The sequence below is a fragment of the Podarcis melisellensis genome, assembly GCF_964234715.1.
Source record: "Podarcis melisellensis genome assembly, chromosome: 2".
Classification (NCBI taxonomy): domain Eukaryota; kingdom Metazoa; phylum Chordata; class Lepidosauria; order Squamata; family Lacertidae; genus Podarcis; species Podarcis melisellensis.
In genome coordinates this window covers 83,476,987-83,497,865 of record NC_138529.1, presented here as the reverse complement: position 1 = coordinate 83,497,865, position 20,879 = coordinate 83,476,987, and the positions used below count along the sequence as shown (strand labels likewise).

At 44.7% G+C, this 20,879-nt stretch overlaps 1 protein-coding gene across 3 annotated transcripts in view; it reads left to right on the top strand.

Annotated features, from left to right (window-relative positions):
* The window catches only part of ABTB1 (ankyrin repeat and BTB domain containing 1), a 42,484-nt gene extending 22,296 nt beyond the window's left edge, over positions 1 to 20,188 (top strand). For 2 of the 3 annotated variants that reach the window (XM_081900466.1, XM_081900467.1), the window contains exons 8-12: positions 6,931 to 7,046; positions 10,581 to 10,679; positions 11,405 to 11,572; positions 17,091 to 17,291; positions 19,273 to 20,188. In XM_081900466.1, the coding sequence (XP_081756592.1) occupies positions 6,931 to 7,046; positions 10,581 to 10,679; positions 11,405 to 11,572; positions 17,091 to 17,291; positions 19,273 to 19,479 (791 nt within the window). In that variant the 3' untranslated portion in view covers positions 19,480 to 20,188. Of the gene's footprint in view, positions 1 to 6,930; positions 7,047 to 10,580; positions 10,680 to 11,404; positions 11,573 to 17,090; positions 17,292 to 19,272 lie in introns of those variants that run through there. The other variant, XR_014165665.1, reaches the window with a different exon arrangement.
* Positions 20,189 to 20,879: the final 691 nt, after the last annotated feature.

The following is a 20,879-nucleotide window of genomic DNA, read 5'->3' as shown; positions in this document are numbered from 1 at the left end:
GACCTCTTTCCGATTTCGAGGGCTCTTCCAGTCCAACAGCGCTTGAACCTTAGCCCTGTCCATGGCCAGTCCCTCGTCGGACAACTTGTAGCCAAGGAAATCAACCTCTCTGACATCAAACTGGCACTTTTCCAACTTGGCGTACAGCCTGTGTTCCTTCAGCCTCTGCAGGACCTCCCTCACGTCCTTATCGTGATCCTCCGGCGATTCCGAGAAAATCAGGATATCGTCGAGAAAGCAGACACACTTTTTGTAGAGGAGACCTGCTAGCACGTGGTGCATAAATGCTTGAAAAACGTGGCTGCCATTTTGGAGGCCGAAAGGCATGACTCTGTATTCGTATGTGCCCAGAGGGGTGAACATGGCGGTCTTCCACTCATCTCCTTTCCGGATGCGGATGAGATTGTAAGCTCCACGTAGGTCCAGCTTGGTGAAAATCTTGCCCCTCCTGACGGTCGCTAAAAGGTCGTCAATCTTGGGCATGGGGAAAGCTTTGGGCTTAGTCAAGCTGTTGATGAACCTGTAATCCACTATAAGCCTTTTTTGGGGCGTGTCCTTCTTCTTCACAAAGAAAACAGGGCTGCCTCCCGCTGCTTTAGATTCCTGGATGAAACCGCGCTTGAGGTTATGGTCTATGAACTCCCGAAGCTCTTGCATTTCGTCCTCCGACATGGAGTACAGCTTGGCAGCAGGCAATTGCGCCCCTGGCACTAAATCAATCGCGCAGTCGTAAGGTCTATGAGGCGGCAACTTGTCAGCTTCCTTCTCACAGAAAACCTCCAAGAATTCCTGGTACTTGTGAGGCACTGTTTGCACCATACCCAGATGCAATGGCTGCTCAGCTTCTCCTCCCTGATCGGTCTGAAAGCAATGCTGAGCACAATACGATGAACAAAAGTTGATCTGCCTCTGGTACCACGCAACCGCGGGACTGTGCCTCTCCAGCCAACTCATGCCTAACACGATGGGTGTGTCCGATAAGTGGGTGACATTGAAACTAATAAGCTCTCGATGGTTGCCAATCTGCATCATCATGGGAGGGGTTTGCTGCACCACTTGCCCCCCCAGCAACTTCCTGCCGTCCACCGTGACCACGTTCAGAGGCGTCGTTGCAGGCAGGAGCGCCATGTTGTGCTGCTTAACGAACTGCAGTCCCATGAAGTCGGCGTTGCTTCCCGAATCGATCGTTATTGGAACCTCGAGGAGTCTCCCATCAGGCAACTGGAGTGTTGCTGTGAGCAGAACTGCCGGTTTGGGAGGCAAAGGGTCCACGCTCTGCAGTGATGCTGGGGGCTTGTCTACAGATCCGCCTGGCTGAGCCCCAGTAGCTCTGCTTCCAGCCAGGCACTGTCGTTTCCCTGAAGCTGCTCCCCTGGTTGCACCTCTGCTGTTACAGTTGCCAGCGCTGCAGTGTGCTTCTGGAGCCTCTGGGGGCACTCTTTCGCCATATGGTGCGCACTGTCACAGATGTAACACTTCCTGGTTCCTCTAGGAGGCTTCGCTTTGGCTGCACCAGGGACAGGGCTCTGGGATGGCCTCTGAGCCCTAGCACCACCAATCTCCATTGGCTCCTCTCTGTCCTTCCCCATTGGCGAGGGGTGCGCACGGCTGAAGTCCCTGTGCACAAAAGGGAGAGTCCTTGCTTGCGCACGCGCTTGGGGCCCGTCCTCCTCATGCCACGGACGCCCCTCATGTCGAATTCCAAGAGCTAAAGCCCGTTGCACCACGTCTTCTAGGGTCTGGGGTCTGTCCCCCCTAGCGATCTCATCCTTGATGGGGGGGCTCAATCCCTCCCAAAAAAGATCTCTGACCGGTTTACTGTCCTTTGGCCAATCTAAGACGGTGAGCAATGCAAAAAATTTAGAGTGGTATTGGCGCACAGTCGCTTTCCCCTGCCTCAGCCCGTGCATTTGACGGCGCGCAATGTCCACATCCACAGAGGATTGAAAACAAGAATCCATCGCTTTGATGAACGCAGTTGAATCGCGACGGGCCGGTCCATCTTCGCGCCACAAATTGCGTAGCCAAGCCCTGGCCTCCCCATGCAGGTGCGAAACAATGAACCCCACTCTCTCCTCCTCATCTTTAAAATCGTGACGGAGTAAGTGCAGTGCATATACAACGTCCGCTCTGAAATTGGGATAGTCTTGCAAGTTGCCATTAAAATGGGGAACTAGGGCACCCCCCCTCCGTCCAAGCGCAATGCCCTCCGCTCTGGATCCTGGGGCCCCCGCCTTGTCCGCGCGCTCCCACCTTGCCTGCAAATCCTGGCACGTCTTCTCCAAGTCGTCATTCTTCTTCTGCGAAGCAATGACTGCCGATGTGAGAGCGGTAACCTGATTCCGCAATGCAACCAGCTGCTCCTCAGCGCTCATGGCTGCTCCCGTTCGTGAGCTTCGCAAAAAAAAAATTTTGCTTTGAGAGAGGGGACTTACTGTCACGGCCACCCAGGTCTGGTCCCAGCTCACAAGAGACCTCACTCCGTTGCAGCTTATTTACAGGAAAAGTTTATTGAAGATTTCTGCTTCTCATACAGTTCAGCATTGTGGCCGTACGTCTGCCACGTTAGACCGCTGAAGTCCCCTCTGACTCCTCCCCTCTTCCGCACCAACTTAATAGCCTGGCTCTAGACCACCTCTTCCTCTCCTTTCTTTTCCGCAGGGTCTTCCTGCCCCCCTGGGTTCCCTCTCTCCGTGACTCGCCTGAGGCTGAATCCTCTGCCGCCTCTTCCCCCCTCTTTCTGGCTTTAGGGCCGGGCTCCTCCCCTGAGCTCTCTCCACTTCCGCGCGCCTCTACGTTTGAACTTGGCGCGCGTACGTTGCTGCTGACCTTTCTTTCGACCGCTACACCACCCCCTGCTCTGCTCTCCCCCCTTTCCGGCCGAACACCCTGCTCCAACCCCCTCTCTCTGTTCTCTCCTAATCCTGCTCCCTCCGAGAGGCTGACGACTCCACCCCCTTTACTCCGTTCCGGCTGAGACGTCTCTTGCTTCCTCTGTCTTCCACTGGGCTCCTCTCCGCTTCTCCCTTCTCCTCCCCTTTGCTTGATTAAGGTAACCCCCTTTTGAGAATCCTCTGACTCGCTGCTCAGACTCGTGGATTCCCTCAGAATTCCGTCATCTTCTTCCTCATCCTTCTGCCCCTCCTCCCACTCGCTCTCCGTCTCCTCTGTCATCTCCTCCTCTCTCCCAGAAACCCTGACAACGTGTGTTTATAAGTTTCAAATCAATAGGTTGGTTGGGGTTATTGAGACTTTATTGAGGACTGAAGGAAGCTTTTTGTAGAGATTAAGTGTTCAGTACAATATGATCTAGTGGAGACATAGGCAAACTCGGCCCTCCAGATGTTTTGGAACTACAACTCCCATCATCCCTAGCTAACAGGACCAGTGGTCAGGGATGATGGGAGTTGTAGTCCCAAAACATCTGGAGGGCTGAGTTTGCCTATGCCTGATCTAGTGACTCTGTGCCAGCAGATCTAATCTATCTCCCTTCCTCTTCTGTCTTCTACCATAACGTAATCCTGATGTAGCTCCTCACAATTAACAAAAGGAGGGGCAGGGAATTGTCATTTCCTGAGATTCCTGTTGAGAAGTTGGTAGTCTCTCATGTGAAGGAAAGAGCGAGAAAGAAACAGTCTTTCCTCCTACCCACCACCTTCATATGTTGGAGCAAAGTTTCAAGTGGCAAAAGGTATAATTTCACTATCTGCTGACAGTAATGGTGTATCTGTTGAAAGGCATTATATTGCCTGTTTAGAATCACAATTCTGAGGCATATACAACTCGTTAATTTGGGGCAGGAGGGTTGGGAAGAAAGATATTGTACTGTGGCAGTCTTCTTTCACCCACCTCTCATTGTTGTGGTAAGATGACATCCCTGTGTAATCTGTAAAATGTCAAGAGCGGCAATTTATTATGGCAATGTGAGTCACCTGAGATTTGGAGACAAGTTCTAAATCCATTGAGTCACGCTTGTCGTACCACCTCTTGTTCCGATGCAGAGTTAACTTAGCCAGCTCAGGAATAACTTCCTTTTCTTGCTGAACTCTCAAGTATAAACCAATGAAGACTTTTGGTATATTGCTAACTAGTTTATCATGGCATGAGCTTTCAGCTCTTGGTTACAAAGGTTTATCTTTCCACGATAAACCACTTAATACCAAAGGTGCTGAAATAGCAGTTTTGTTCATATTATTATAAACAAGTTCTCTGTATTAACAAAAGATATAAATAACATTCCCTAAAATAAAGACCACGTGAGCTGGGTGTAGGAGGAGGAGACAAATAACACTGTGTAATAATCACAAGCTGAAATCAATATGGCATCATAAATACATACTACTTGTTAATGATTTAGTATTGATCACAGCAGCTTGTTTTACTGTACCAAGCTATTCAGGTGCTCCTTCTTCATACAGCAAGGCTTTGGAGACTCATAACATGTAGGTAGTACTTACAGTAAGGAATTATATATGTGTACATGCCAACAAGTGCCCAGACATGCACTAAATGACCACTTTTTCATCAACAGTTATTGATCTATTCCCTTACTTTAATTCTTGAAATGGCTATGTAATAAGAACAATGAAATGTTCATAGATGATGAACACAGATGATGGCTGTGTTAATATGAACAACAAGGAAAAAGCAGCCAGGAGCCTCATACTTGCATGCTCCCTTCCCTCTCTCATAGCAGAGAGATGGATTTAAGCAGAACTTAGTTTCACTTTCCACAAAACATGGCTTGCTTTTATGAGCTAGAGATTGTTCTTTAAAACAAGCTATGGTTAGTCTTTGAACAAGCCAGCTTCAAACCATGGTTTATGAAACTACAGTTGTGTTATACTATAGCTTCCAGTTCATACATAACAGCAAAATTATGGGTTAAAGCAAATTCTGGTTAGTTTAAGCAAGCCAGTTTCATTAACTGTATGGTTTGAAGTTGGCTTGTTTTAAACCACTATTTCTCATTCGTTCATATTGCCAAGTCAGGTTCCCTAGAAAGGGAAACTAAATTCTGATGAACTCATTCTCCAAACCATGCAGGAAAAGTGAGCATGGTAGCTCAAGGCAAGGGGAGGGGAATGTCTGAGCGTCCCAATAGATCCTTCCTGCTCTTGGATTTTATGCTGAACCATGCTTTAGTGTTGTGTGCAAATTGGGCGATTATTTCCATATTTGCGAGACAGGCTTGCTTTAGGAGATTCAGTTAATTGCCAGGGCAGGTACAAGCTCTGTTCTGATCTCGCCCAACATTGTTTTTGTGGTGTATTCCTCCCCCACCCCTTTGGACCATAACATCAAGTGCCAGCTTGTTTTCATGCAGTGCAGTGAAGTGGCTTGGTGCTCGTACAGTAAAGCAATCCTTTATTTCCTAAGAGTATTTGATCCCCTCAGCATTTATGAAGGCCCAGCCAACCCTAAGCCACCCAGAGTTTGGGAACGAGCAGCACCACTTGACATTATTATTATTATTATTATTATTATTATTATTATTATTATTTGTTGTCCTTATGCTAGAAGGGTGTTCAAGTATTTTTTCCTCTTTTTGAAGAGAAGCTCACTATAGTAGTAATCCTACTTGGCATTTATATAGCCTTTTTGAGAATTTAGAGCACTCTGTTTTACATTCCTTCTGCAATCCTTGGAACAACCCCGAAAAGTAGGTCAGTGTGAGCCACCGCACTACAGAGCTGAAGGCAGTGGCTTTTTCAAGGCCCCCATAGTGAGGGCTGACGTAAAATTGTAGCCAGAGTTTAGCATGTAGGAGAGAGATTGGGAGCGAACTGTGTCCTTCCCAAAGAATCATGCTAAATGATGATAAGCTGCCCGATTTCTCTATGCTCCCTGTAGATGTTGGATCCCTAGGGTAGATAGAGGAGTTTTGTTTAAAGGCTTATTCCAGAAATGACTAAGTGGTTGCATGGCAATTACCAGGTCAGATGGGTTAGTGTTTTTCTCTGAAACTATTTTCACATGTCCATGAACACCCCTAAAGAGGGGTGGAACAGGGATGCGAGGAACCTGAGGGCTTCCAGGCATTGTTGGACTTCAGCTCCCATAATCCCTGACTATTTGACATGCTGGTTGGGCTGATGGGAGCTGGAGTCCAGCAACATCTGGAGGGCACCCATTGGCTCTCCCACTTCTGATCTGGAAGCAGTTTCATATTCATTAACCATATCAAGATGCGTAATTTAATACCATCATCTTCATGGGATGTGAATGCTGCTGAAGAGAACTGTTCTTGTTTGTCTGCCTACCACATGTGATCTGTTTAATGTATGAATGGGTGATGGGTGATATCAATAGAATTTGCCATTTTTAAAATGCACATGTTCAGTTGAATCGCTAGATGTTGTTGGGCACTGATAAACTCCCCCCCCATCTTATCAGTGGTATTGGTGGTGTGTGCATTGGTGCCTGATCACAGATCCTAATTTGGCAGAGCATGTGCATACACTCTGGTCTTGTGGGGAAGATGGCAAATAAGAACTTCCCTTTGGCTCTCAAGATGCCTTTTTGGCCAACTAGTAGGCATTATTCCCCCCTCCCCTCCCCCCAGCCGTGTAGTCATAAATCTAAATCTCAAAATGCATGCAAATCTCTTACAAAGGAAGGCCTACTGCTCTGTGAAAGCAGTAACAGAAGCTGTCATAAGCATGAGTTTCGTGTGGGAAAATTCTGCTTGTTTTTCTGTAGCCGGAGCTGTTCAAAGAAGGAAGAAAACATAATGCTTAGCAGTCTCTTCCATATTTTTTTTTTAAAAATGCTTTATTTATTTGCCTAAAATTTGCATATAAGGGGTGTGGGCCATCCTTGAATTTTAAAAATATCCCCAGATAACTTTATCCATCACATTCCCAAGAGGATGTCCATATAGTCTTCAGGATTCTATACTTTGGAATATTTTTTTTTTGCCTCTTCCAGTTTCTTCCAAGCCGGGGACCTGTGTGAAGGTGCTGACGATTGAGCCCCCAGGTAACTCGCGGCTACAGGAAGACCTGGCTCTGCTAGCAGACTGCGCCCTGCCAGCCGAACTCAGGGTAGGAAGTATATGTTTTTCCCTCCCTCTTCTTGCAGGGTCCTGCCAGTTAAGCCCTCAGGAGTCCTGCACTTCTGCAGTTTGTTCTGGTTTGCTCTCTTTAGGCTGTGCAGCAGCCACTCCGCTAGTGCTGAACTTTGGCAGCTCCTGCTTCCATGGTGTCAGGGCACCAATCTTGCTGGATTCCCTTACATCTACTCCTTTCTGCTCCCTCTCAGGCATCCACGTTGCTGTGTGAAAGAGGAGATAGTTGCGCGGAATATCTGCATGGGAGCTTCCATGCTCCTCTGTACTTTTGGTACATGACTGAAAGTGTGTGAGAGAGGTTCCCTCAATTTAAAAAATAAAAAATTAAAGACCGGGATGGTCTGCCTTGCTATGTCTGGGCTATTCCACTCTCTTACAGCCTGTTATTCTCCTATATTTGTTAGTGTGAAAGGGAAGTGGCAAATGCCTTGTTTGTTCCTGAAGCAGCCATTTGTCTTCTTTGCTCTTCTTTGGGAGTCCAACATACTGTGGTCTCTCTCCATGAAGGAATACTCTAGATTAGGCCTGTTCCATTGTTGGTCTTCTGTAAGAGTGTGGCTAAACTATCCTGACTGTCTCAACTTTCAGGAGCGCTTATGACCGGAACATGAAATGTGGTGACATATAAGCTGGGCATTAATTAATAGCACTGCCCAGATCATTTTATTGTAGAAGTCCTCAACTTTTGATCAAAAGGTCTTATTTTCATGGGAAATTGTTTCTGGCCTCTAATGATATGAAAACAGTGAGGTGGGGGAGATAAGAGTGTGCTGCATGTATCTTGATCTTCTGGTTCTACTTGCTTTGGTGTTAGGAATGTGATTCCTGGATATTTTGGATTCTGAGTGCCAGATTGTCCTGCCTTATTGTTCCCTGGTGCAACACGGTTGCTTTTTTATGGCTTGGTACTTTGCCCATTGCAACATGGTGCAGATCATGGATGCAGGAAGGGCTCTTGTGTTTAGGCTTTCTATTGCACATTCTCGAATTCCATAATGACCCACAGGGACACCCAAATGTAGACTGAGTTCAGTCCAGTGCCCATGGGGAAGATGCCTGATTTCTGTTTTAGATTTGTGGCAGATAATTGAAGCATGTCCATTTGCCACTGTGGTGAAGCCCATGAGCAGATACCCTGTGACTGCATGTGGACTACACTGATCAGTGTCTTAATTCTCAGGTTTTCTGTGCACATATGTGTGAATTATATGTAGAACCCTTTTTCATTTTTTTATTTGTTTTAAATGGGTTCAGCCCTTTTATTGAATTTGTAACTAAAGTAAACTAATAAAATATAGCCCTAATTTTAAGCAGTTCCTGTGCATATAAATCTGAACAGTTTATTAAAACCTCCTGCTTTCCTGTGCTTAAGACAATTCCATGCGGTAAATTCACACTGAGGAAAGGGAGCTCTCTTCTACTGGGTTGTCTCTTTGGCACATGCCAAGTTACCACTGTGCTGCTGCCACTGGCCATAAATGGAGGGAATCTTCTCTACCCCCTCCAAATGTTTGCTGGTAGGGAGGGGAAAATGCCAAGCATAGGAAAAAATTGTCCCTATTTTTTTCTGCTCCCACCTCAGAAGTATATAGTGAAGCAAACCTGCCCATTTCACTGCTTGTTCTAAAACACATTTTCATTCCTGTTGCCTTGGACAGTTTTGTTTTATCTTTCTGGTTTCAGGACAACTATACGTGTAACACAGCTGATTTGGTTAAATATAGTTAAGGCAAATTGGGACTCCACTGCAGAATCATTGGTTCCCTTCACCTACCCTCTCCCTTTCGGAACCCAAATTCACCTCTTCTCTTCCCTGCCACCTGCCCAAAAGCCAAAGTGTGGTTTGAAACTGGCTTCAGGCCCTGGTGAGCCTTAACTATGGTTAATGTCACTTAACTAAATGTTGGTTAATGATGTGACGGTTAATTATGGCTAAGAACTACTGGTGGAATTTGGGCTCCATAAGGGAGGGGGTAAGAAAAGGAACATAGGTTCCTACACCCTCACCCTCAATGTGGTCAAAAAATTGGTAACACATCATTACTATTTACTAAATGTATATATCACCCTTCACCCGAAGGCTACAGGGTGGTCGACAACATAAAAATACAAAATGAGAACACAAACTACAGAATAAAAAAACAACCAAAACAAACCAATAACCCCCCCCCCACACACACACACAAACAAACAATTTCTCCTGGCACCTAGAGATGCATAATGAAGGTTCCAGGTGAGCCTCCTTAGGAGAGCACCCCACAAGCGGAGAGCCACCACAGAAAAGTCTTGTTCTCATGTGGCCACCCTCTGGACCACTCGCGGAGGGGCCCATGAAGAAGGACCTCAGATGATGATTGCAGGGGCTCCATCAGTTTATATAAAGAGGCAGTCCTTGTGCGTGTGCACCTTCCCTCAAATAGTCAACCTCCTGTAAGGTTTTTTTCCTTAAAAAAACACACACAACCACATCGGGTATAATACTCCCTGTTACAGGATTATAGTTGTTTTTAGCACTTTATATGAAAAAAGAAGTTTGTTTTTCCACTCTTGGCTGAAATATCAAATATCGAAATTTGGCATATTTACCCGCCCAGCTTTCTTTCAGGAGCTTTTGGTACATACCCAGATTATCATGTTTCCTCAAGATTAGTCATTAAATATGTTGTGTTTTGGTTTGTGTGTTAATCTTCACTGTATAAAACAACAGGAACAAGAAGACAAAGCTGCTGTTTGTCCCACAAATTTTGTTCAGGGAATAACTGACAGCAGCTGTGTATATCAGTAATATTTGGGAAGGATCGATAATCTCCTAAGACTAAATGTAAATATCCCTGTCCTACAGTTCACTTACTATTCTTTAAAAACAAATCTTTGTAATCTCAGTTCTCTGCATTTTACTATGTTAGCCTGATTTGTTTTTCAAACCATATCAATAGCAAAACACCATGGTGGTCAAATTATACACTGAAATCCCAAAGCCATCTTTCCTCTCCCCAATCCCCGATCTATAGTTATTACAGCTCTACCTATTAGAAAAATAGGTATACATGTGTTTAATTTACTACTTAGGGAATTGTCATGTGTTAATTTTTATGCCCTTTACTTTATCTCTTAATGTAATAAAACCCGGACTCCGGATGCAGGTTGGCAAAAGTTCTGCAGATTTAAGAGAGATTTGGATATTGTAAACTTCTGTATATTCATCTTCTTAGCCAAATTATTGTTTACATCCTGCTCTGCAGCTCTAATGTTTTTAAGTTGTTATTACTGATGACTTTATTTGCTAAATTCACTGAAATGAAATTAAAAACTTTTTTAAAAAAAGTAGAGGTGCTTGTCCGAATGCACCCTCAGTCTTACAAAGCTTAGTTAATGCCTTGTGAGAATACTTTAGGATTTATTGCTTAAGTATGGAGGAATGTTTCTGTCTGGTGATAGGTATTTATTTTAAAAGGGGTCCTAATACAGAAGGTGTCATAACAAATATTTTTTCTCTGTGTATGTATAGGTAGGTTTTGGAGAGTTGCCTTTTGACAGCACTGACAACTTTAGCAGCTGTCCTGACGTTTGTTTCCGGGTGGCAGAATACAACTTCTTGTGTCACAAGGTGTGTATTCATGTTGACTTAATTTACTAGGGCAGATTTTTCGCTTGCATCTTCCAATTTGGCACATACCAAGGTATATTTCTAAAGCCAGACAGATTTGTAAAACTATGTGGTGGGAGCAGGGATTCTAAGGAAGTCCTCACTGCAATTCATGAGCATGCTGATTGTCTAGTACACAACAGAAACCCATGCCTGCCTACTCAGAAGTAAGTCACACTGAGTTTTGTGGGACTTAGTCCCTGGTACAAACTGTCCCACTGTCTCTTGGAGGTGATTGGTATTAAATGGTTCTGCCTGACAGCTTTTCTCAGCCACATGGCTGCAGAGCTATGCGACACTGAAGACGACAATTATAGAGCTTCCACCTGAAAATGAGAAGCTCACCGCATGCTTTTTCATGTTCCCAGGTCTACTAAATGAGCTAGTGTGAACTGCCAGTACCTGCTATGCTGGGGCCAGCAGTCTGAGCACATTTGTAGCCACATAAGTTGAGAATTGTCTGTATGTTTCTACGTTCTTTAAATGTGTGGGTTTCCTAAGCTGTATTATATCACTGATAGGTGAGCTGCCTTGGACTCCCTTGGGAGGTAGGGCAGGATGTAAATGCAATAAATAAACCTTAGAAAGCCAGGAGGGTCAATAGAAACCATTCATATCTGGTTGCTCTCCTGGTGTTCAGGGCAATGCTGTGCCAGGGAGATTCCTTCTTTCTTCTCTTCTTGCAGGCATTTTTCTGTGGCCGCAGTGACTATTTCAAAGCACTCCTAGAGGATCACTTCTCTGAAAGCGAGGAGCTACAGACCCAACCTAGCATCCCTGTAGTCACCCTCCATAACATTTCAGAGGAAATCTTCATCAGGGTCCTCTATTACATCTACAGTGATGACACAGAGGTGAGTTTTCAGTTTTCACCCTTTCTGAGCACAGCCCATTTCTAGAACGTTTGTTCTAGCCAGGACAGCTGTGGTCCTGGGAGAAAAGTGCCAGAATTGCCACTGTGTGGTGGGAACAGAGTATTAAGCTTATTTAACGAGGCCTGTTAACTTGCAAATGTCCCAACCATGGGATAAAAGAACCCTATCTTTTCCTGTGAAATCATAGAATCATAGAGTTGGAAAGGGACCCTGAGGATCATTTAGTCCAACCCCCTGCAATGCAGGAAAATGCAGCTTTCCCATATGGAGACCGAACCTGCAACCATGGTGTTATCAGTACCATGCTTTAGCCAACAGCTATTCAGCTTACCCTGGATCTTTCACTTACCGTATTTTTCGCCCTATAGGACACACTTTTCCCCCTCTAAAAATGAAGGGGAAATCTGTGTGCGTCCTATGGGGCAAATACAGGCTTTCGCTGAAGCTTGGAGAGCGAGAGGGGTCGGTGCACACCAACCCCTCTCACTCTCCAGGCTTCAGGAAGCTATCAGCAAGCCTGGGGAGCCCGCGGGAGTTCCTGCGGGGCTCCCCACGCTGCGGATAGCAGCCAGCCGCCCGGCGCGAGAGGCGCTCTGAAGCAGAGCGCCCCTCGCGCCGGGCAGATATCGGCCAGCCCCACAAGCTCGGGGGACAGCTGGGAGGCGCAGCGCCGCCATACTGCTGTTCCCCGACCTGGTTTTGGGGGGGAAATAAAGGGAAAAAATTTCCTTTATTTCCCCCCCAAAAAAACTAGGTGCGCCCTATGGGATGAAAAATACGGTATATTTCACTGCATATTAATACATCACCATAAAAAGCCATGCAGCAGTCCCTTGCTGGCTTAATAAACATTTCCCCCATTTTCTTTCCTTTTCTAGTGGGTCTTACGTCCCTCCCCCCCAAATGCTTGGATTTTATTTGAGGTTAGACGTGAACTTTATTTACAAGGCTGCAGTGCAGCCATCCGTAAATGACAAGAAACAACCACCATGGATAAAAATATATCCTCTAAGTCAACATGTCTCTCATACTGACTGCTTTCTTGCCCCCATGTGGTCCATTTTTTCTGATGCCAACTGGGAGTACTCGCTCATCTGAGGAATTCTGTGACAGCACTAGAATACATAGGGTGGTCAACCTGCCACTAGGGGGCAGTGCCAATACACAGTGAACTGGGTAGAGATGCACTGTTTTCTCCTGTTTGTTACTGCTGCTTGTCTCATTCAGAACAAAAGGCGTGGTTGCACTTTTCCCAGAACTACTAATCTAGATTGAATACTGGAGTGTGTGAATCCTGCACTTGTTGCACAGGAATTGGCATAGGATGCTTAAGGAATTGTTGAGTGTGTGTTTTGAGTAACCACAGGTCTGCAAATGTAGGAGATGCAAAACTTCAGGGTGGTGTCCATGCTGTCAAAATGGTTGCAGGCATTTCCCTGTCGACCAAAAGTTGACACAGAGCTTTTGGTCACTGTGGAGCAAAAGTGTTGCCGCTGTCAACATCAGCAGTCTGTTGTGGTGCTGTCTAAGCAAGTGAGTGGCGAATCTTTGGGAAAAGGAACACGGCGGCAGCAACACTCAGCAAGAACGGTTTGGGGGATGAAGCCATCTCTGGAAGAAAGACTTGTCAAATGTCTCGTTAATATCCTGAGATGTGCATATGCATTTTGGCTGCGGTCTCTCGTCAGCTACAGGACTGACAGGTGAAGTGGGAGGTGGTAATCTCATTCCCAAGGAAATTGAATCCCTGTCATGCAGTGAGCAAGCTCCAGCTCACTGCTCTGAGCTCAGAAACGCAGCAAACTGGAAAGCAAGAGCACTTTCAGAACTGAAAAATAGCTGCAGCATTCCCTCTCCTCCAGTGGAATTATACATTGGCTGGCTCTCTCGGAGCTGCCATTTGCCTTGTTTTGTGTGCTGCTCCTTTAGAGAGCAGGGCTGGGGGACCAGATGTTGCTGGACCCCATTGGTTGTGCTGGCTGGGATTTTTGGGAGTGTGACTGAAGGCTATAGGTTCCCTACTCCTGCCTTAGAATACTTACATGTTGTGCTGGGGGGGTGTGGAGAGACTGAGAGCCATCTTCAGCTAGTTGTTGTCAGACTCTTATCCCTAAATCTCATTGCATCTGGAAGGCATTTCACACTGTAGGGAAGTGAGATGCTAAAGGGTAGAATGTAGTGAGAGCACACTTTGCTCTGCAGAATACTCTCTGAGACCATGAATCTCTTTCCCCCCCTTGATCTGTCGTCCTGCAGGGCAAGAAGCAAAGCTGCCAACCAAGCCATCTGTCCTTGTTTTCTTTCAAGCTAAGGAACTCTTGAAACAATTATCTTCTTCTTGACACACACACACCAATCCCTTGCTTTAAGGCTAGGGAAGTTTCTTTTAAAAATCATGACCCATAGCACAAGCATTCCTGTTCTTGAGTAATTCCAAAATTTGGGTATGGATTACTACTGAACTTCTTTGCATTTCAGATGTTATTTTTATTAATTACTTCCCCTTCACCATAACGTCCCAGGGCAGGTCACAACAATTTAAAATAAAATACTAAAAACAGTTTAAAGCAAACAGGATGGGTCTTACAAATACATATATCAAGTGTCAAAGGTCAGAGATGCATCTTCATCAGCATATGATGGAAACTGCATAGCAAGGGCACCAGAAACACCACTGTCAGGAGGGTATTCCACAACTTAGGGGCTGACACAGAGAATGCCCTCTCCAGTTCCCCAGCCCTGCTGAACTTCCGAAGGCAGTGGAACAACCAAGAGGGCCCAATAGAGTTTGTAGGAAAGGAGGTGACATTTCCAATATTTGGGGCCTAAGATGTTTGGGGCTTTAAACACTGAAATGAACTCCTTGACTTGGGCCTGGAAATGAAGTAGCATCTAATGCAGCTGTTTTAAGACAGGGTTGTACAAGTTCCAAATACAACCCCAGCCAGTACTGATGCACTTGGGCTAGCTGAAGTTTCCAAGTGGTCTTCAAGGGCAGCTGCTGGTAGAGTGCAATAATCCAGTCTGGAGGTTACCAGAGCATGGAGTACAGTGGCCAACATCTCTGTTGCAAAGTTGGCTGTAGCTGGTAAACCAGTCAGAAACAGCTGGCAAGCCAACACCCCTAGCCACCGAGGCCACCTGGACCTCTAGGTGACCCAGGTGTAGACCCAAAGTACAGAATTGCTCCTTCCAGGGACATGCAAGCCTATCCAGACCAGGCTGTCTCACATATTCACTACTGTAGATTCACTGCTCAGAGGTATGAACTTGTCTCCCTATATACTCCACTTAGAAGTGGGATCTTTTTTTGTTTCTATACTTTCCCACAGTAATGCCCAGGCTAGTGTTCATGGGAATGGCCTCCAAAAATGTCCAGAAACTTCTGCTGGTTTAAAAACTGGTGACCAGTGTTGCATCTGCTCCTTGTAAAAGGGGTATGATAGAAGTGTGAATAGTAATAACCAGGGACAGAGTGTCATGAGCATTTTATGCCACTGCCAAAAGAGCTGTATTGCCTCCTTCTTGGTTACTGGGCACATTTTTACCTATAAAGTTCAGCACAACCTGGGACTGGGGTGTCTGAAGCAACATTCTCACCCAGCAGTGAATTTCCTTGCCTGTCTGAGACCCTTTCCTGGCTGCTCCCTGTCTTCTGAGGTTAGGTGGTTGGAGAGAGATTGCTTTGTCAGGGTTGACACACACATTCTAGAATTACTTCCTGATTTGTCTCTGGCACTTTTTGCTATTATCTCTTAAGCACTAGATGAAGACTTTCTTGCTTTGTTAGGCTTTCAATGGCACCTGCCTTGCCTTTTTATGCTATCTGCTTCCCCCGGCACGTGTCTTTGTTTTCAATGGCTCTTCGTTTTGTGCCATCTGTTGCTGTTTTTATTTCATGGTTGGCCACCTTGAAACAATTCTTTTTAAAAAGGTACACAAGCTATAGTGCTAAAAGGTGGCCTGTACATCTGTACTCTCCTTAGGTTCACTTCCTGCTGACTTTGGTTTTAGTCCTCCTCCTAAATCATTTCTTTCTTTCTTTTTTTAAAAAAGACACATCTCTGGTAAATGTTTGCCATGTGAAGAAGTTTCAAAATGCAGTGACTGAGGAGGGAACTGAACAGTGCAAACTCTTCATCCTTGGAATAACAGTGAAACGGGCCAAAGCAATAGACCTGCATATCAGACATTCAGGATTTTCCCCCAACACTTTTTCGAAGAAAAGAATAGGGAGATCTTCCCCTCTGAGCCCAGTACAATGTTTAGCTTGTTAGCGCCAGACTTCATAATACCTACAACAATTGGGGATGGCTCTGCTTTGAAGCAGAGTGAAGCAACATACTATAGGTGGTATTGGTAGAGAAGAGATGAGGCATAGTTTGGGGTCTGAAGGATGCAGAAAGAAAGAAGTGTTGTTGGGCACCATTTAGGCTGTTCTTCAGGCAGCAGAATGCTCTGGGTTAGCACTGACATCATGAGTTGTCATATTTGTGTATGGCAGTGGAAATAGCTGTAATGGCCAGTTAACTGTGCTGTGCCAGTTTACTATAGTGTTCTTTACAAAGAAGAATAATTTAGTTTAGTTTCTTCAGTTCTTTTTTTAAAAAAGATTTTCTTGGCTTACAAAAGTACATGCCTTGTCTCTTTAGTTTCTTCAGTTCTATGTAACTAAAGTCCAGCAAATCTTTGCAGAGAATCCACTGGAGCATTGCTGCTTTCACTTTCAAACTGCAGCAAAACTACTTGCAATGGGACTCCTAGAATCATAGAATTGTAAAGCTGGAATCGACCCCGAGGATCATCTAGTCAAATCCCCTGTAGTGAAAGAATCTCAGGTTACTGATACATGGTCCCAATTAAATGAACATCAAGGATTTGAACTGACGAGGCAAAGAGGAATGGCAAAGTCAGATTTGTCTTGGTGTTATGTTTCGGAATGCTTGGATGAGTTGCTTAAAGTGTCTGGGAGGAGGAAACGTCAAAGCCAGGCAATTCAAATCATAGCAGTGAACTTGTAGTGAATATTAAGACAAATTTCCTGGGCCTAGATTTTTTGGAAGAGGGTGATTGGTGTACATGGCATGGGGCTTAGCAGCTTGCAGGGGCCAAGGAGCTAATGGAGGATGGAGGAGAGGAGTGTTATCTATTGCACCATTGCACACTGGCTGTGTCCACATGTTTCCTCCAAACAAATCATGACCTCAGGTTTTACTGACACAACAACAAGAATTTTTCAGAAGTGGTGTTGTAAAGTATTTTCACTGGTATGGGTTTGAGCTGGCAAAGCTAATTCTTGTGTGTGAGTATTTGATTTGGTTGTGCTTGTGCCTAGACTTTTAAACTAGTTATGAACTTCAAGTCTTTGGGCAGAAAATAAATAAATTGCATTTAATCATATATATGCGTGTCACTGTTGCAGTCAAATGTGATTTCCAGACAGGGTTTTAGTTTTGATACCGAGCCCATTTTGATGGATGCCCTTTTGTCACGGCAGCTGTCTCCTGATAATGCCTACGAAGTGCTTTGCGTCGCAGACATGTACCTGTTACCTGGGCTCAAGCGCCTTTGTGGGAGGACTTTGGCCCAGGTTCTTGATGAGGAAAGTGTTGTCAGCATCTGGAAGATCGCAAAGCTGTTTCAGCTGACCCGGCTGGAGGACCAGTGCACAGAGTACATGGCAAAGATCATTGAGAAGGTAAGGAGGGAAGATTTCCCTAGGGATGGGTTGTATGCAGCAGCCAGCAGGTAACCAGCATTCATCTCTCTCAAAGCCTTTTAAGCCTGGTGTATGCATAAGTTGGCCACATTTCTTAAAAACAAGGCATCGTGTTCTCTGTAGAAGAGAGTAGAACAGCAAGGGATGTTTACATGGAGGACTTTGGATCAATTGCTTGCCTGAACTAGTTGTTTGGTTAGTTTATTTGAAATGTGAAGATTTTCAGGTGCAGAAGTAACACACGAAAGAGCTCAGTATCCTAAGTAGTCCTAAAATATGGTGGCACGGTTTGTATTTTAGAGAAGGTTCTCATACATATAAACTTTCTGTTGATTTGTATCAAATGTAACAGATTCAAGAGTCTATTACTTTACTGTAAGCTTCCATGGAGGAGTATTGGCCTAATAGTACAAGCCATATCTTCTTGTACTGAATCTTGGTTACAAAGATCAGTTTGTCCCACAACCCCACCAGGTTGTACCTTAAGCATTAACTGCTACATGCAGACCTCAGTTATGTGCAGAGTACATACATCCTGCTATTTTAATCCCATATTATATTCATGCCGTCTCCCCAAGAAATGCTTAGGCAAGGATTATTTGAAATACCTCCCAACTAAATTGGTGCAGAAATTGTGCTTTAACTGGACAGTACTAACATGCATTTGTGCCAATGTTTGCCCCAGGAGAAGAGCAAGAGTGCTGCCTTCTTTCCATCTCCTTTCCTGCTTGACCAGTTGTAGTATTGACAGTCCCATACTACAGGCCCATGAACACAGGTTCACAGTCTTGTCTCTGCTGGGCATTTGGGAGCCCGGTCAATTCACTGATTCTTTTTTTTAAAAAAATAGCTCTAATTCGCACACCCACACAAATTGCAACTGTTCTTAACAGGCTTTGAGAAAGGTGTGAAATTCTTTCTTGACTGTGAAAGCACATTGAAGAAAATGATTTCTTAACAGATCCACTTATACAAAAGTTCCTCTCCCATTTTTTTCCAGTGAAAACAAGCAGGAAGTGGTTCTTAGTGGGGAGCCCTTTGTTAGCCAAACAAAAATCAGGACTTCCCATTTAAGTGCACCACTGTTAAGAATTCCAAAGGATTCTGTTTTTCCTGCACCTTCGCCGTGCTAGTACAATAGGCCACCAATATTTTTTTTTAGATGATGAATTTATATTGGAATATAGAGGCACAGGCCTGTGGAACCATGCTTTTTGTAGCTTTTGGTGGGTATCCTACTTCATCAGCCTTTTTCGCTTCTGTGAAAAATTGTTATAAACACCTGTTCCTGCTTTACAGTGTATGGGAATCTTTGTTAAATGACAAAGTCAGTGGGCTGGGACAGCTAGTGAAGAAGTTGACTAAGATTGCTTAGATTAAGGGGGTGCTATGTAATGGTTAAAACACCAGTTCTAGAGTGACCTTGTGTTGGGTAACTTTTTGTTTCTGAGGTTAAATAGTTCAGTAAATGGTGGGATGGAGGGAGCAAGAGGGATGGGTGGTTCCAAAGAGAAAGCCTTTATGTAGTAAACATGTTTTTGGTTTTTTAAGGTTTCAGATAGTCGTGCTGCCATTTTTTAATGGCAAAGCTGCATCCCACACCTAGGTCTGTGTTTTTTTAAAGAGATGCTTTCCTTGCTTGCCAGGTCTTCATCAAACTATTGAGCTGAATTAGGCCTCCTTATGGAAAAGGTGGACTCTTTTGTGTGGTGTTACAATAGAATGATTCTTCTTCCCACTATTCTGAAATTTAATATTATGCTTTCAGTGTGAATCTTTTTTTTTCTTTTTCTTTTTTTTGGTAACTCATGTCCATATGATGCATAATTGTACACACTGAATCAGAATTTCTTCTGTACTACTACCGCTGTTTAAAATTCTAAATGACATCATTATGCTGAGGACTCTAATGTGCTTATCAGCCTGCCAATTTCCTTCACCACTTCTCTTTCCAATCCAGCTAGTGGAGTTTGAGGAGTTTGCTGTGGCAGTGAAGGAGAATGCTGAGGCAGTTGAAGAACGGCAGGAGACAGACTCAATTCCTCTTGTTGACGACATCCGTTTCCACATAACCAGCAACGTGCAAACATACAGTGCAATTGAAGAAGCCAATCAGAAACTGGAAGCTCTGGATAATCTTCTGGCCAGCATAGGACTTGAATGCTAATCTGGGACATCACCCTGTGTGACTTCACAGTAGATCAGCTCAGAGTTCCCTCCCCTCGCCCCCCTGGGTTTTGTAGCTGCTTTCCCCTTTTATGCATAATTTCAGTTTCTAACTTAGCATTCTGACAATTGCATACTGATCTACCTTTCTTCTCCTGAGAACCTGGTCCCCGGAAGCAGCTCAGATTTGAAAACATTGCTGCTTGTACATGATAGTGCTGACGGGTGATCTGCAAACCAAATTTAATGAATGTATTGATTGGCATATTGTGAGGCTGCCAGATGTTGCAGGCCAGCGATGCCTAGTGAAAATTGGTGCAGCCTGCAAGAACATTGGCACAACACCTTCCTGCAAGCAGATTAAATTCAAGGCAGACGCTGGTTAAGGAATGAATCAGACTGCCTTTCATGATCCATATTTTACAGGATAATTAGGGAGATAGGCACTTTTACTTCTACAGGGCTACAGAAATGTTGCGCTTGTGCAGTGGTGTCTGCATTTGCCTGCTGCTTGCCTTGCAGAAATGGCTGTGTTTATTCATCCTGCAGCCTTATCTTCCAGATTTGCACAGTGGGGGCAGAGCAGAACCTTGGCTTTCTAACCCAGATGCCTTATTATTCAGCAAGCTCCTGTTCAATTCAGGTGTCCCATTTGTTTTTTATTCCCCATTTCTGCAGTTCTTACTGGAATACAGTAGTACTCCACGAAATTGCATGGCTCGACTTTTGTCTCGAGTGCAAACACACTTGGCCACCTACTCTTTACATGTTACTTCTGTAGAGGATGCTCAAATGTTGACGTTTAGCAGAAACTTTAGTCATGTGTCTGTTCCACTTCAAGCACAGTTGTGGCATTTTATAGATATTGCTGGGTTTAGTTCCGGTGGTTCGCAAATCCTGGTTTGGAGTATGTGAGTGTATGTGTGGCATGCAGCATTTCCCCCTTTCTCAAGGAAGCATAACTTATTGCCCTATTCAGGTAGTGGGGTGGGGTGGGGTAGAACTGTCATGCAACCATCTTCACTCCATGACCGCCCAGTGCCAACGCACTTGACCTCACATTGGCATAGATCCAACACGTTGCGAAATTAGGGTCTATGAATCACATTACTCTGGTATATGCATGTTGGTGTACAGACAAGAAAAGCAGTGTCTCACTACTGCTCAAGAGTGTGTAGTATGTCATCTCCCCCTGCCCCTCCCTTTAGAGATAGCAGGAGTTGGAGGCAGCTACAATCTGGGCTTGCATAGTGCTCATCCCACCATCACTAAACTCTACTGAATGGAGTCAAACATCTGCTTGTAACAAAGCTAACCAAGGCATTTCCTTTAAGGCTGCCACAAGTTAGTAGGTTTTTTTAAACACAAACCCTCTTAAAATCTTCCTAGCAAGCGCTACTT